General features: G+C 41.4%; 1 protein-coding gene across 2 annotated transcripts in view; it reads right to left on the bottom strand.

Annotated features, from left to right (window-relative positions):
- Positions 1-572: 572 nt before the first annotated feature.
- Positions 573-16611, bottom strand: part of OGT (O-linked N-acetylglucosamine (GlcNAc) transferase) — a 29499-nt gene continuing 13460 nt past the window's right edge. For both annotated transcript variants that reach the window (XM_059824603.1, XM_059824604.1), the window contains exons 8-22: positions 16452-16592; positions 16138-16238; positions 15793-15946; positions 15590-15691; positions 15148-15327; positions 13709-13867; positions 11971-12060; positions 6986-7111; positions 6061-6231; positions 5841-5957; positions 5594-5761; positions 3433-3585; positions 2484-2736; positions 2206-2329; positions 573-1618 (exon numbers count right to left, since the gene is read on the bottom strand). In XM_059824603.1, coding sequence (XP_059680586.1) covers positions 1444-1618; positions 2206-2329; positions 2484-2736; positions 3433-3585; positions 5594-5761; positions 5841-5957; positions 6061-6231; positions 6986-7111; positions 11971-12060; positions 13709-13867; positions 15148-15327; positions 15590-15691; positions 15793-15946; positions 16138-16238; positions 16452-16592 — 2214 coding nt within the window. In that variant the 3' untranslated portion in view covers positions 573-1443. The remainder of the gene's footprint in view (positions 1619-2205; positions 2330-2483; positions 2737-3432; positions 3586-5593; positions 5762-5840; positions 5958-6060; positions 6232-6985; positions 7112-11970; positions 12061-13708; positions 13868-15147; positions 15328-15589; positions 15692-15792; positions 15947-16137; positions 16239-16451; positions 16593-16611) is intronic.

Below are 16611 nucleotides of genomic sequence, written 5' to 3'. Positions count from 1 at the left end.
TCAGGCAGGGTACACCGAGGAGCAGGAGGGACCGGGTGACCCCGGTGCAGCAAGCAGCAGCACCCGGCAGAAACTGCAGCCTCAAGTTAAGTACAACCAGGAGACAAACTCACCTGCACCACCCCAGCACCATTAGCAAGGTTGACACTAGTTTCAAATTGCAGGCCTTGACCCACCAGAGATTTAGAAGCTGGGGAATGCTAGTGTTGCTCATTCAAAACAAAAACCTTAATTTACACATAGGCCATGACCTTCGAGGTACTACAGAGTATGACCCGAGATGACAGCACCATGAAGGCCAGAAGAAACAAGCTGCTGTGAGGCCCCAAAACACTTCCAAATTAAGCATACACACACAGCAGAGCTTTGATGTTTGGAGGGGTTTAGTCTAACCTAGTGGACACAGAAACATCTATGTACGAGATCTACGCTTACCTGGGATTATTTATGCTGAAATAAATAGCGATATTTAAAACAAAACTACAGAAAAGAACATGAAAGGCCAGGAGTTCAGAATACTTTTCTGTCAGTAGCACAAGAAGGGCAGCAGAAAATGTGAAACGTTGATCAAATCAGTCAAACTGGCAAACCAAAGCTTTATTTTTTGTTTAAAGTCTTTGCTACAGTACCTAGGACTGTGCCTCTATACATAATTAACAATCATTCCTGAAAGATCTGTATTTGGCACCAGTTTATGTTTACCTCAAACACTTGTGGGGAGGTTTAATTTAAAATCAAATTTGGTTTTTCAACAGAATAGGAGCTGCCATCATGAAGCCAATTAGCTGAGTTATTGGAGAAGCTTAAAAACAACACAAAAAAAATGAAGTTCTTATCTAAACCAATACATTACAGAGAGCTCCCAAACAGAGGTCAAACATTAAAAGGCTGATATAGGCTCAAGTGGTTTATAAAACCTATAAAAAAAGACTACACCAGCAAATATGCCCTTTCAGTCCACACAGTTTAGAAATTAATGCAGGGAGCAATACTCGCTAGCTGGAAATCTTGTCATGGGAGAACCACACATATACCAACAGGAGTACCCAAAATCAAATGTTAAAACGCTCCAATTCCCAATCCACATAAAAGGAGAGAGATTCATAGGAAGATTAAATCAATCCATGAAATCATAATTGGTTGGGCAGTTCAAACTTCCCCCAGCAACCACTATGTCACTCATACACACAGGCTCACATGTACACGGCTCAATCCCATTCAAATTCCTCATGGAATGAAAGGATCCCAGGCTCTACTGAGTCTTTCCCTATCATGCAAGAAATAAGTCTGGCTGTGCTTTAATCACCATCATGTATTACTTCAGCCACAGAGTACCAGGCAGATTAAGTAGAAATGAACAGTTTTTAGCTCATCATCTCTGCAGAAAAGTTTGAGGCGCTCAGTTCCTGGAGAGTTCTGGGTGGGCACACAGTCAGTCTCTCTTCATGCAGACTCACTGGCCTCTACTGGCTTAATCATGTGGTCCGGTTTGTTGCCAGCAGCATAGTGATCCCACATCTGAAGATAAAGCCGCTCCAGGTCCATTGTGTACTGTTTCGTGTTGAACAAAGGGCTGGATATCCTCTGCTTCCAGACTTTGCCACGTATTTTTTTCAGGCTACAAAAAGAGTTAAAGCCGTCACAAGAAGTTCCAAACACTTCATAATACTGTTTACTTTTGAAATCTACTATTTTCAGCTAACCCAGAACTGCCAATACAACTGTTTCAAAAATATCTGCTTCCCCACTTCCACCAAACTCATTTTGCTGTTTCATCCCCTCTCATCATTTCTGATACAGACCAGCATGACCACTTCAACTCAGAAGAGCTGCGACATCAACGCATTAACTTGTTACATTACCTGCGGTAACATTTTACAGCACAATTTTAACTTGCGGTAAGTGACAAACTGCTTTATCTTCAATTTAAAAAAAAGAAAAGATGAACTATATTGCACTTTTTACCAGGTAAGAGCCTGCACATGAGCAATTTCTTGAGAACAGGTAGCATTGTTACTCAATTGAGAGCTCTCTTAAGTTTACTGAAAAGCAGAAGCTGAGTTAACTGCAAGAGAAAAAGCCTCTAGACTAGGATTGCCTAGCTATTTTTAAAAATACTTTACTTTTGAACTACTGGTCTCAGCACTGTGCCCAAATACTTTACATTCTTCATGTTACCACATTACACAGTAAAAGTTTGCTTACTATTCCAGATCAGTTCCCAGTTTCACAGCAATATCCTCGTATTCCTGTCTACTTTTTGCAATGAGCTCAAGACAACCCAGGCAAGTAAGCTGGGAGGCAGCAACTCGTGATGCAAGAGTCTCGCCTGTTTTAAAAAAAAATAAATAAATAAAAAAGGTAACAGCAGTAACCTTATCAAGTAACATATTGCAGAGTATGAGTTACTTTCCTTCTGCCTCTACAAGAGGCAACAAAATTTGTTGAGGTTGCTGATCTATCTAGGCTTCCCGTTCTGTTACCTGGCATAGTGACCATTGGAGTCCCAGCCCAGAGTACATCCATCCCAGTTGTGTGCCCATTGCAAAGTGGAGTGTCTAGACAAACATCAGCCAATTGCCCTCTCCTCACATGTTCTTCTTTGGGGGCAACAGGAGAAAAAATGATTCGGTTTTGGGAAAGACCCAAGTTTTGTGCGTATTGCTGAATATTGGGTTCTCCTACAGCTGGGAAACGTAGCAGCCACAGCACGCTGTTCGGAACTCTTTTTAGGATCTATAACAAAAATAAAGAAGCAAATACAGAAAGTTCGGTCAGAAACATTTCCTCTTCCAAACAAGAAATTACCACACACCAAAATGAAGCAAAAGGCATAATCATTCAGTACTTCAATCTTCTGAGGTACAGAGCAGGAAAAAAACAGTGGAATAACTAGGATTGCATTTCTAATCCCACTGAAAGAGGCAGCAACTCTGAGCAATAGTTCATAGAGCAGTACTTGCAGAGTAAGTCTTGAAATTTATGATCTCATTTATTTATAGGCCCATGCTATGGAATATAAAAAAGTTAGCTCTCAAAAGTGACTCTCAGCAATACGCTATAAACCGGACCTTGATACAGGCGCTCAGTGCTCAGATCTATCAATCTATCAACTGCCAAGGCCAGTTATGATTTAGTTGTGCAGACTAGGGAAGACCAAACTTATTTCACGATGGAGTACCAGCATACTTAAGCTGTCCAAGATGTAATTTTTCACTGGCTAGAAGCACAGATGTGATTCTAAAAAATTCTATGTTCTATTAACACTAAACCCTGCAACATGATCATTGTAAGGATTCAAACGGCTCAGGATCAATGTTTTCCACAGAAAAGTTACAGCTTTAACTTAAATGAAGTTTCTGCTAACTTGAACAGAACAGCTATGTTCCAGAAGTCTGACCTTAGATTTCGTATTAGATACAGAATACCCACATTAGCCCACATCTGTAAAGTGGAAGGATCAATCTTATACAGCTGATTGAAGTTACAGTATACGACAGCATCCTCTGGTAAACCATACTGAGAACGGGTAGTAACAATTATAGTTCGTGGAACTTCTTCGCCAGTTGCTGCTTTGTTGTTAATCTAAAGAAAAAAAAAAAGCTATTGCCAACACTGAAATTGCAGGAAGCAAGACGATGCCCTGTGGAATTATCCCGAGACACACTGCAACATTTGTTAGCATCATAAGTTACTGTAAGCATATCTTTGGTTTTACTATACCAAAACAAAATTGTCAACTTACCCGCAACAAGAATTTAACTGGTATGCATACAGGCTTGTGGATGCCACAATGTTGCAACCACCAAGGCACAAAACACTGGGCATTTTCATGCCCTTGCTCTATCTCCCTGAAATTCCAAGTAACTGGAATAATTAGAAAGAAGAATCATATAAAGAGGCATTACACATGGACTCCTCCCCTCCTTAAAGTCACTTCATTTCCTTGAGACCAAAAATGAAATGAAGACTTCAAGGAAGAATAAAAAAGTATTTCGAAAGCAAAGGGATTTTTTAGTTTATTTGTGTTTTTGTGGTTTGGGTTTTGGTGGGTTTTTTTAAGATAAAAGACAATAGGCACAGAACAGATAGTCAAGACTGAAGATGCAAACTAATATGTAACTGATAGACTGTATGGAACTAGCTGACAAGGAAATAATGGGAATGCTGAGAATTAGACTAGAAGAGTTATTCATGGGACTTTCAAAAAAGAATGGATCTTACAGCCTTCACAAAGGATAGGAATCTGCTAACAAAACCCAGCAGAGGATGAAGTTGGGATAATCAGAATACCATGCAAGAGTCTTGAGGATTAGTAAAATGGAAATATGTTTTTTAATTTATTTTTAATAATGACAGGCAACGGTGGTATCAGAGACAGATAGAAACATCAGTACAGACAGGGCAAAACAGGTACTTAGAGCCTTTTTCTTTTTTTATATATATTTATTTATTTTACATACACATCTATTTAAAATTTAGCTCAGTGGCAGTGCAGCCAGCTAAAATAAGCATGCTGTGACAATGACTCTCTGTCATTGACTCCATTAGAAGATGCACAAGATAACTTAGTTCAACAAAAGTTGGTAAAAGTGCTACTAATCCAGGTCACTGAGGAGACCACAAAAAACACAATGCACAGTTCTAGTCGACCTATGCCCAAAAGTAGCTGATAGCAAATTAGAACAAGCACAAAGAATGATTACATTAGCGTGATCAAAAGATAGAAATCCTGTTTTAAAAGTGCACTGACAGAGTTTAGATTGTTTCATCTTGATGGTGGAGTGCTAAGACAAGAATTCTCTACCATTCTCAGGAGACAACAATTTCAGAAAAAAATGCTAATAAGCTTACTGACCAAACTAAAAGGAAAGCCTCATCTGTGAACAAAAGAACTCGTAAAAAGAAACCAAAGCATGAGATTATGGATAGAGCAGTGATAATAAAAGGTCTCAAAATGATGTAAAAGGGCCTCCTGAAGGACTGTAAACTGAATAAAACTCACAAGTCAGAAGAGTTATGCCAATGCCAAAATATGGTATTTTAAAAACAGAACTGTTCTGCAAAGGAAGAAGTATTAAACAAAACCAGCAGCTGTCCCTATCACTAAATTCCCATGAACTGTTAAGCACTAAGAGGTGGTGGTACAGTGCATAGTTCAAAAATATGTAAGGAGATGAATAAACATTGCTGAGATACAGTGGAATAACTTTGTCTGTATTACCCATCACTTTTTTTCTAAAGGAAAAACACCACTGAAACTGGGTAACAGCTCACAAACGCCTTGTAGGTTGCAGGCAACGAGCAAATCTTGCCTTCAAATTCTGAACAACCAAGTGTCGTCTTTATGCAACAAGACTCAATTTCTTTGGACTTCAGATACCTCTTGATATAACCCATCTTTGGGGGGAAAGATCATCTTCCAGTACATCTGTGGCTTGCAACACATTTGCGTGTTTCCTTCAGTATGAGAATTAAACAAATCAGCATGACAGAAGACAGCCGTTTCCTTGGAGGTTTTTCTTCCTTTGTTATGTTAAAACATACAGATACAACATAAAATCCAAGAGAACAACATCTTAAAGTGCCTCACCTGAGTAGTTGCTAATCCATTACTGATGTTGAATCCATTGATAGTTATCTGAATTTGCCCACGATTAATCATCTCAATCACAGCTTCTGCAATTGTGTTCATAGGAATGACTGGCATACTGAGGGCCGCATTGCCATCTGCATTGTCACAACTGTCAGGACACTTCATCTGAGATAAACCACATAAGCATCAGAGAAAGTACTAGCTTCAGTCCTTAAGACTGAACACACAAAGGAGTAGCTCTCACCTTAACAATCTTGACATCGGGGAGGCTGTCAAGGAAAGCCTTCAAGTCAATACCATTCAAAACAATTCTGTTATCATAAATATGACCATTGGATTTGAAATCAATGACTGCTTTTTTCTGTTAAAAAAAAGTTTTAAAAAAGTTAGGAGAACCCTTACCAAGTGTCATTTTATAAAGACAGCTATGGAAAACACCTACTTTTCTTGCCCTATCTTCCTACCTTCAGATGAGGGAACATGTTGGCATGGTCTCCAATAAAGAAAGTGTTCGGCATGTAAGCTAGTTTCTCTGAATACTGCTCAGCCACCTCAACTGGGGAAGTTTCTTTATCTGTGATGATATAATCCATGAACAATGCCCCACTGGTTCCAGGGTACCCTAGCCACATTGCCTAAAAAACAAGAAAGCAAGATTCCAGTCTCAGGTGCATTGCAAAAATAAAGGAAATTAAAAATCAACACATTTTAAGTTAAACCTTCCACCTACCAATTCAAGTTCCTTCTTGTGCTTTATCAACTGAAGAGCAACCCCTAACGCCAAACTTTCACTACTGAGACAGTGAACAGTTCAAGGATGTTCTAAAATTGATCCCTCAAGCAAAAGACCAAAGTATCAACCTATGTGCAGCTATAGCCAGAATACTAACCATCAGTGATACAGCTTCTCTTAGCTGAGACAACTTCTGTAGCATAGAATGACTTGAGCTTCTCCCATTCACTTTCTATAGGCATTTTAGAAAATCCTTAGTCAAAAAAAATAACTCTGACATTGATTCTGACTTATTCTAAGCAGAATTTCAGTAAGCCTAAAGAGATTAAAACGCAACAACTCATTTCCACAACTGAATCAAATGCCCTTTCTTTGTTCTCACTAATGCAAGAAAGCCAGTGGTGTACAGGAAACTCATAGAATTAAGGAGTTCTCTCAGGACATAGGTAACTCACCATAAAGCACATGAAAAAACCAAACTACCCTGTTCCAACAGAATGATCCTATTTGCCTCATATGCTAAGCCCTAAAAAGTCTCTCTCGCTTACTGATTAACATGAGCCTTCAACGTTTTTCCCACACTGCCAGAAAAAAAAGAGAAACTCTTCCGACTCACAGCGGTTTTTTGGAGATACAGAGCCCTCTGACTTAGTTACCTGAATAGGTGCTGGTCTCAGAGCAAATAATTCATTTCGGGCTCCTTTAGTGTAACCATTCATATTAATGAGAATGTGTATCCCATCCTGATGGATGCGGTCTGCTGCTTTTCCATTACATGGTATCTGAAGAATAAATAAATACATAAGTTATTTTTGGTTTCAGTCTTTCAGTAATAAAAGTGGTTAGTCATCAGTGTACCAATGGATAAATGTCAACTGCATAAATTTCATTTAGATGAGACTTAAAACTCATTACTCCTGGTTTTACACAGGTGTAAGTCCTCAACTCAATAAAAAAAAAAAACAACCCTCTTGAAGCCAAGAAAAACATAAGTTTGCCAGACACAATGGAAGCAATTACTGACAGAAACTGTAAATGTGGTACTTGGAAGATTGCCTCTGCACATTCAAATCAGAGGAGTGATACCTAGCGTTGCCAAGCTCAGCAAGTCATGCAGAAAAATATCACAAATGGACCACAGAAGAAACTTCAAGCAACACTGAAACTGCTTCAATTCTTGGCTAAATCAAAACCAAAGAGCAGAACTTCACACAGGGTATTACCAATGACTTTCAAGAACAGCAGCAAAGCCTTAGAAATTACACTATGTCTCTTCCTGACTTAATACTGAAAGGTAAACAATTTTCAACAGTTTCAAATTCCTCCAAGAATTAATTACATAATTAGTCATTACCTACAAGCAGATAAAAGAAAGTATTTGATAGATGTCTAGTTCAGCAGCAGTAAAACTAAAACCAAAGGCTAGAAACTGAGGCTATACAAACCACTATAGACCCACCACCACCACTCCTATAATAATCAAAGCTCATGTAGGGCAAGTGGTAGATTCCCAAACTAAGGTAACAGAGAAATTACTTCAAACTGAAGATCAAGTGTAAGCCAATTAAATACTCCGCAGCTACTGCTAATGCTAACTCACTCTACAATTAATATGCACCATAGAAGTACTTCATTTTTCTAAAAAGGGAAAGCTACTTCACATTTTATAGCAGGGTAAACACATGCACATAAGCAGTTATATCTCTGAGTGGACGAGTTCTCATCTTAGTTTAACTTTCACTAAGTTACACTGCTAATGCAATAGATCACAGCAAACTGCTTCTACCTGTTTGACCCTCCTGTACAAATCTTTAAGAGTTGCACTGTAACCTAAAAATACAAGTTTGATGCCTCAAGAATTTTAAATAAGAAAACTCAGTGTATAACGGTGGGCAAAGGAAAGAATTTTTCCTAGATAGTTGTTAAGTGCAACAACAAACATGAAATCGCTATGCTGATGGACGGCTTTCCACAAGCGTAACTGAAGCTCATTACTCTAAAAGAACATTTTACAAGATCAACTTTGCAAAATCCATCTCAAAGAGCAATTCTGCTGACATCAATTTAGCATTTTTACTTATGAGAGCAGGTTCTGAACAGCATGATGAGTTTAAAAACTACATGCAAGTTTTACCTATCACCTAATCTGGGACTGTCCACATGCCAATCCAGTTCCATTAACGTACACTGATTATCCCATGTTGCTTTAGGGTTTTGCCAGTTATCTCCAGATAGCATAACAACTCCTTGACTTCTGTGTATACTGAAACCCCCATCAGTTTTCACATAGAACTTAAAACACCAAAACCACCTATAAATATTACCCAAACAGCCTTTTGATAGAAGGGCAAAATCCCCCCATTAATCATTAAGCCTCTGTCCTGCTTCACTGGAGTAAAGCAAGCTTAAATACATTTGCAGTTCACAGAATCACTAAGGTTGGAAAAGACCTGTAAAATCATCAAGTCCAACCATCAACCAACAAACACCACCATGCCCAATAAACCATGTCCCACAATGCCTCGTCCACACATTCCTTGAACACCTCCAGGGATGGTGACTCCACCACTTCCCTGGGCAGCTTATTCCAATGCTTCACCACTCTCTCAGTAAAGAAATTTTTCCTAATCTGCAGTCTAAACCTCCCCTGGCACAACTTGAGGCCATTTCCTCTTGTCCTGTCACTAGTCACTTGGGAGAAGAGACAAACACCCATCTCTCTGCAACCTCCTTTCAGGTAATTGTAGAGAGTGATAAGGTCTCCCCTCAGCCTCCTCTTCTCCACAATGAACAACCCCAGCTCCCTCAGCCGCTCCTCATAAGACTTGTGCTCCAGACCCCTCACCAGCCTCATCGCCCTTCTCTGGACATGCTCCAGCACCTCAATGTCCTTCTTGTAGGGAGGGGCCCAAAAATGAACACGGGATTCGAGGTGTGGCCTCACCAGCACCGAGTAGAGGGGCACGATCACCTCCCTGCTCCTGCTGCCCACACTGTTTCTGATACAGGCCAGGATGCTGTTGGTCTTCTTGGCCACCTGGGCACACTGCTGGCTCATATTCAGCCGGCTGTCAATCAACACCCCCAGGTCCTTTTCCGCCGTGCAGCTTTCCAGCCACTCGTCCCCAAGCCTGTAGCGTTGCACGGGGTTGTTGTGGCCAAAGTGCAGGACCCGGCACTTGGCCTTGTTGAACCTCAAACAGTTGGCCTGAGCCCATCGATCCAGCCTGTCCAGATCCCTCTGCAGAGCCTTCCGACCCTCCAGCAGATCAACACTCCCACCCAACTTGGTGTCATCTGCAAACTTGCTGAAGGAGCACTCAATCCCCTCATCCAGGTCATTGATAAAGATACTAAACAAGACCCATCCCAAAACTGAGCCCTGGGGGACACCGCTTGTGACTGGCCGCCAACTGGATTTCACCCCATTCACCACAACTCTCTGGGCTCAGCCGTCCAGACACTTTTTTCACCCAGCGAAGAGTGCACCTGTCTAAGCCACCATCTGCCAGCTTCTCCAGAAGAATACTGTGGGAGACAGTGTTGAAGGCTTTACTGAAGTCCAGGTAGACAACGTCAACAGCCTTTCTCTCATCCACTAGGTAGGTCACCTAGCCATAGAAGGAGATCAGGTTGGTCAAGCAGGACCTGCCCTTCATGAACCCATGCTGGCTGGGCCTGATCCCTTGGTTGTCCTGCACATGCCCTGTAAGCGCCCTCAGGATGAACCTCTCCATAATCTTCCCCAGCACCGAGGTCAGACTGACAGGCCTGTAGTTCCCCGGATCCTCCTTCCGGCCCTTCTTGTAGATGGGCGTCACGTTGGCAAGCCTCCAGTCGTCCGGGACCTCCCCTGTTAACCAGGACTGTTCATAAATGATGGAGAGCGGCTTGGCAAGCTCCTCCACCAGCTCCCTCAGCACCCTTGGGTGGATGCCATCAGGCCCCACAGACTTGTGAGAGTTCAGGTGGCATAGCAGGTCGTTAACTGCTTCCTCCTGGATCATGGGGAGTTTATTTTGCTCTCCATCCCTGTCTTCCAGCTCAGGGAGCTGGATACCCTGAGGACACCTGGTCTGGCTATTAAAGACTGAGGCAAAGAAGGCATTAAGTACCTCAGCCTTTTCCTCATCCTTCGTGACAATGTTCCTCCCCACATCCAGTAAAGGATGGAGATACTCCTTGGCTCTCTTTTTGTTGTTAATGTATTTATAGAAGCATTTTTTGTTGTCCCTCATGACTGTGGCCAGGTTGAGCTCTAGCTGGGCTTTCACCTTTCTAATTTCCTCTCTGCATGACCTAACGAGGTCCCTGTACTCTTCTTCAGTTGCCTGCCCCTTCTTCCAAAGGTGATAAAACCTCCTTTTTTCCCCCCCCGAGTCTCAGCAAAAGCTCCTTTTTCAGCCAGGCCAGTCGTCTTCCCCGCTGGCTCTTCTTACGGCACATGGGGACTGCCTGCTCCTGCGCCTTCAAGATTTCCTTCTTGAAGAAGGTCCAGCCTTCCTGGGCCCCTTTGCCCTTCAGGACCGTCTCCCAAGGGACCTCTCAACCAGCGTCCTGAACAGGCCAAAGTCTGCCCTCCAGAAGTCCATCGTAGTGGTATTGCTGGCCCCCCTCCTTACTTCGCCAAGAATTGAGAATTCTGTCATTTCATGGTCGCTAAGCCCAAGACGGCCTCCGACCTTCACTTCTCCCACCAGACCCTCTCTGTTTGTAAAGAGCAGGTCAAGCAGGGAACCTCCCCTGGTAGGCTCCCTTACCAGCTGTGTCAGGAAGTTATCTTCCACACACTCCAGGAACTTCCGGGACTGTTTCCTCTCTGCTCTATTTCCAGCAGACATCCGGCAAGTTGAAGTCCCCCACAAGAACAAGGGCTTGTGACTGTGAGACTTCTGCCAGTTGCTTGTAGAATGTTTCATCAGCTTCTTCATCCTGGTTGGGTGGTCTATAACAGACCCCCCTCATCCTTACCCGTAAGTATTCAACCTTGTCATCACAATCGTCAAGCTCTATACAATCAAAACACTCCTTGATGTACAGAGCCACCCCACCGCCTCTCCTTCCTTGTCTATCCCTCCTGAAGAGTTTATAGCCCTCCATTGCAGCACTCCAGTCATGCAAGTCATCCCAACATGTTTCTGTGATGGCGACTACGTCATAGCTGTCCTGCTGCACAATGGCTTCCAGCTCCTCCTGTTTGCTGCCCATGCTGCGTGCACTGGAGTAGACGCACTTGAGCTGGGCTATCGATTTCGCCCCCAACATCGGCATGCCGGCCCTAGGCTCATCACTAGGGAGTCTGGTTTCGTCCCCTTCCCCCTTCAAATCTAGTTTAAAGCCCTCTTGATGAGTCGTGGCATCTTGACTTAGCCATGACATTTTGACATGACTATTATCTTAAGACCTAATGGAACAGTTATTCAATATTGCTAATCTTACTTTTTAATAATCACACAAAGGTCAAGCAATACCCTCTGCATCCCAGGTAAGGCGTAACACCAATACATGTACAAACTCCCAAATTCTCAAGACTAACATCAGCCTACTTCAAGAAATGACTGCAACTAAAAATCTCAAACTACAGGCTGATCTCTTTCTTCATTTAGGTTTGCTAAAAGGTCAATGCATCAAAAAAGCTCACCTGAGATAAGTCAATGAAGTGATTTGCTTCAGCCATCACTTTTACACGGAAGTTTGTACCATCATCAGGACTCAGGGCATAACAGAATACCTAGAATATGAGGCACCAAAAATTGAGTATCTGCTACAACTTGCCAACAAAATAACTTTGATATAAAACATATGGTATTGCAATTTTAAGTTACACTAGCAAAATTATGTCTAATTTCATACAAATTGTATTATATTTATTTTGTGGCATTTACCAGTTGAGAAAGAAGTCAGGAAAAAAAAAAGGGGGGGGGGGGGGCGGCCAGCATTGGGCATTCGACACATTTGCACCAGGCCCCAGTTTCATCTAGTTCTGGTGCTAAAGTATGGCACTGCATCTTGCATAGACATACATACGATGTTCTCATCAGTGCAAGATAAAGTAATTTTAACAAATGGATTTGCATAAGCATTAAATTCTCTAAGAACACCTTTTACAAGACACCTTTGAATTTGTAATTAGTGAGAATCATAATTATGACTCAGGTTGAACAGACAAGCTAAGCCTTAGGGAGGCTTTTTAACAGATTCTCTAAACAGTGACTAGTTCTCTCCAATTAAGAAACTGCAAATATATTTTGAAAAACTCAAGGTTGACAGGTAATGTAAACACGCATCTTGAGCTAATCTAGCACATATAGTACAAATAGAACCAGTATGCAGAGAATTTATTATCTTGCAGGACAAAAGCATGGTTTCAGTAAAATAATAGATAACTTCTATTTAGTATTTAAATTAAGCTCCGTAGAGCTTTATAAATCCAGAACAAGAAAGACTGCCCTTTTTCCTGCGCTGATTCAAGGTTAAATGGTATATTCTCCCCACACCCCATGTACTCAGACCACCAATTTCATTTTCATGAAAAACCCTGCTTCATAGTCACACTTCTGATAACAATTCAAGCATGCAGCTTTGCCACAAGGATTTCAGACTACAAAGACTTCATGACCAGAAGGTAGGAGGAAAAAGCCCAAAACCAAAACACAACCAAACCACTTTTGCAAGAACGAAATACTTACAACCCTTTACAAAGATAAGCAAATTCTCATGTCTTGGAAAACAGGAGCTCAAAACCGAGGCAATTTAAACAGTCATGGGGCAAAAAAGGTAACTGGAAATTAGTTCTACTTACAGCCTCAATTCCTAAACATAACACCCAAATAAATATAGACGTGACTTGTCTTTAGCATTGCTAAATTGTATATGCTCCTTCTGGAGCAAGCGTAGTGTATCATTTCCTTTTGAAAAAGCAGTAGCCAGACCAATCTGAAGTTCACGTTTGTGATTCAGGTATCCCAGAGAAAAATACATGTAAAAATACCAGCAGCAGAAAGTGAACAAAAAACAGACGAGTATCTGTAAATCAGAAGGAACCAAGCAGTAGTAGCTTGATGTTGAAACACATCTACTCAAAGAACAGCAGCTGAAGCTTAAAAAAAAGTTTTCCATGGGCCATAAATCCTACCCACAGTAATTCTAACGACAGGTATCTTAATTTGCCTACCTTCTAAATAACACTTCATATTGGTAAAGGAGGATGACTCAGGCTGAACAACTCTTCAACCCATTAAAAAGAAGTCCACTAACAAAAAAAAAGCAACCTAGAAACAAAAAATTGCCCTTCCCTAGTTTACCTGCCTGTACCAAGAAAAAGAAAGTGCCACTTACAGCCGTATTTAAAGCCTTAAGCATGCCATTTATATTTTTACCTCAAATTTTTCTGGGTTATGCATGCCTGGGATTGACTGCATTAGGTGTGAGGTTGGATGGTTTCCAAAATCAGAGCTCACATAGCCAATACGAAGTCGACCTTCACTGGCCTTCAAATCCTTGGGATGCTCATATGGTGGCTTGTGAAGAACATTGATCTGTCAAGAAAACATACACAACTGTTTATAAACTCAGGAACCAAAACCAAATGCTAAACAGAGGGACAAAAAAAAACCTCCCTGAGTTCGTAGAATTAGCCTTATCCCACATTCAAGTAAGTGGTCTGTGGGCATCTGTTGTTTCAAACCTGCATTATATGTATTCCATTGGAGCCAAGTGAAATGTCCACAAACTGTGTTACGAGATGTCACATACCTACATTCAGCCAAATAAAGACAGATAGCACTACTGCAAGTTGACATTTCTGCTTTTTTACCAGTTTCTAAGTATTCCACCCCAATTATCAAATATACTGATACTACACCATTATGAACAGGAAGTTCTCAAACTACAAGCCACTTGTGACCAGAACAGTACTCCTGTGAAGCACCACAGCATGCTTTCTGTTCTTATGCTCGCCATATTCCCCGAACATCAGCTTGTAGGCACTATCACTGGCAGGATTATCAGGCTATTAAGACAAGCCACTCTGAAAGCTAAGTGTTATCTTCTGAAGTTTGAGAACTTTACATTAGCTAACCAGACCCTTCCACTGGCTGACAGCATATTTTCAATTATAACTGGCAACCTGCTCAAGTAGTCTCTCTCAACATGCACAAGCGCCAACAGCTATGACTCTCTGGTTGAAGAGAAAAAGAACTTGCAGCAAATTTTAGTTAAGGAATTTGCCATCAACTGCAACTGCACACTTGGCAGCTTGAGGTGCTATGCAGTCTCGTGGAAATGGCACACAGTTAAGTAATTACAGCAAGAGAAGATATGTTTTTGGAAGAATCTATTCTACTGTACTCAAAGCACTCCAAAACAGAATCACAACGAATACTCAATTATTTCCTATTGCGATGCATTGCCTCTGTAACATTGCTGCCATCACCACTAAATCGAGTACATTTGGAAATCCCAGAGCCAACCAAACATAAAGCTCACACGTTCCAGCAAGGATTCACCAGAGGCAAGGTCACGTTCCAAGCGCTACGGATGCTGGAAAGGACCAGATTTTGAGAAGTACTATCACACAGCTGCCTGGATCGGTTTTACTGTTAGGAAAGAGTAACTTACTCACTCTGCTTTTCCAAAATGCCCCTCACATGTACTTTGTAAAACTAGGTAAGTAACACTATGTCCTATCTCTCTACAGGTCAGTGACTCACAAACCTTACAAAGGCTAATACTAACTACGTGAGTATTAGATTTTCAGTACGAACAGGCAAAACCACAAAGCACTTCAATCACAACTGGCCTGTATAAAACTTCCTACCTTGTCCAAACACAGATTTCCATGTCTCTCAGCGATAGCCTTCCTAAAACTGTGAGAAAGGGGATACAGCATGCTATGATGTGGGTGGACAGAAGGCAGTCTGTTTTTCTCCAGTTGATCAGCTACAATGCTAACTAGCTTCTTCATTCTTTCATCATAGTCTGTCCAGTCACAGACAATCTAGAAAAAGGGAAAATTGAAAGAATATTAGTACAACAGCTTCCTTTGATCTATATCAGATATTTCACAAGTTGAGACTAATGCTTATTCCAAAAATGGAAGCAAGAGCTTCAGTAATTACTGTTGATGACTGTATAAACTTATCTTCTGATTTAAGACTTAAGTCTACTCTTTACATTTGAATTAGTGATTGGTTGAGGTGGTAAAGCTTAAGATTCCTATGCAGCAAATGCTAAGAATTACAAAGCCTCGTCTTCCTCACCTGCAAACAGTGGGCCAAGTTGCAGTAGGCATCTGGGAAATCAGGTTTCAGTTTCAGAGCAGTGCGGTAAGAGGCAATGGCTTCTGGTATATTCCCCGAATCCTGTAAAGACACAGAAATGAGTCAGCAGATAAAAATATACTCGGGGCAAGGACTCACAGTGCCCCACCATACTCTAAGAGTGAATCACTTGCATGTGCTACCTTGTGAATAGAGGCCAGGTTGCTGTGGGCATCAGCAAAAGCTGGATTTATCTGAATGGCACGGGTATAGCACTGTAGAGCTCCTTGAACATCCTGCATCTCCTTCAAAGTATTTCCCATGTTAGAATAAGCATCTGCAAATGTGGGGCTGATTCTGAGAAATAAAGATAATACATGTCATGAACAATAAAAGCTCCTCCTCCAATGAGAAACCATAGCCATACATTTTGGTTTGCAAAGCAACTATCTGAATTAAAATACGCTACCATAAGTCACTTTCTGTACAAATCTACGACACTTTCCTGTTATGAAAGACTGGGACTATTACAGATAGTATGCATTTACCTAATAGCCTCTTTGTAATGCATCAGAGCTTCCTGTAACTTTCCTTGCTGTTGCAGAACACTTGCTAAATTTGAATGCGCAGCAGCGAACTCTGGAAACACCTGGAAGAAAAGAAGTAGAATATGTCTCTGAAGTGCCCCACATAGACCATATAAAAAAAAAAAATACTTGTGCATTTCTCACTCTCTTTTTTATATGACACAGGTCTCTGAGCAGATATTCCTCCACTTATGACCGGGGCGGGGGGGAACTGTATCGTATTACACGTTCCCAACTTTAACTCCCCACCTCTCCCTCACCACATTCAACAGTACCTCAAGAGCCTTTCGATAAAGACGGACAGCTTCCTCAATATTCCCCTGTTCCCGCTTGATGTTTGCTAGATTGTTGAGAGAATCTGCATGAGTGGGGCAAAGTCTAAGAGCTGTATTGTAGCACTCTTCTGCTTCTACCACCTTCAAAAAAAGGGATACT

This window comes from Gavia stellata, chromosome 14 (genome assembly GCF_030936135.1).
Source record: "Gavia stellata isolate bGavSte3 chromosome 14, bGavSte3.hap2, whole genome shotgun sequence".
NCBI lineage: Eukaryota > Metazoa > Chordata > Aves > Gaviiformes > Gaviidae > Gavia > Gavia stellata.
Note: the sequence above shows the minus strand (reverse complement) of the source record. Positions and strands in the feature narration are given on the sequence as shown.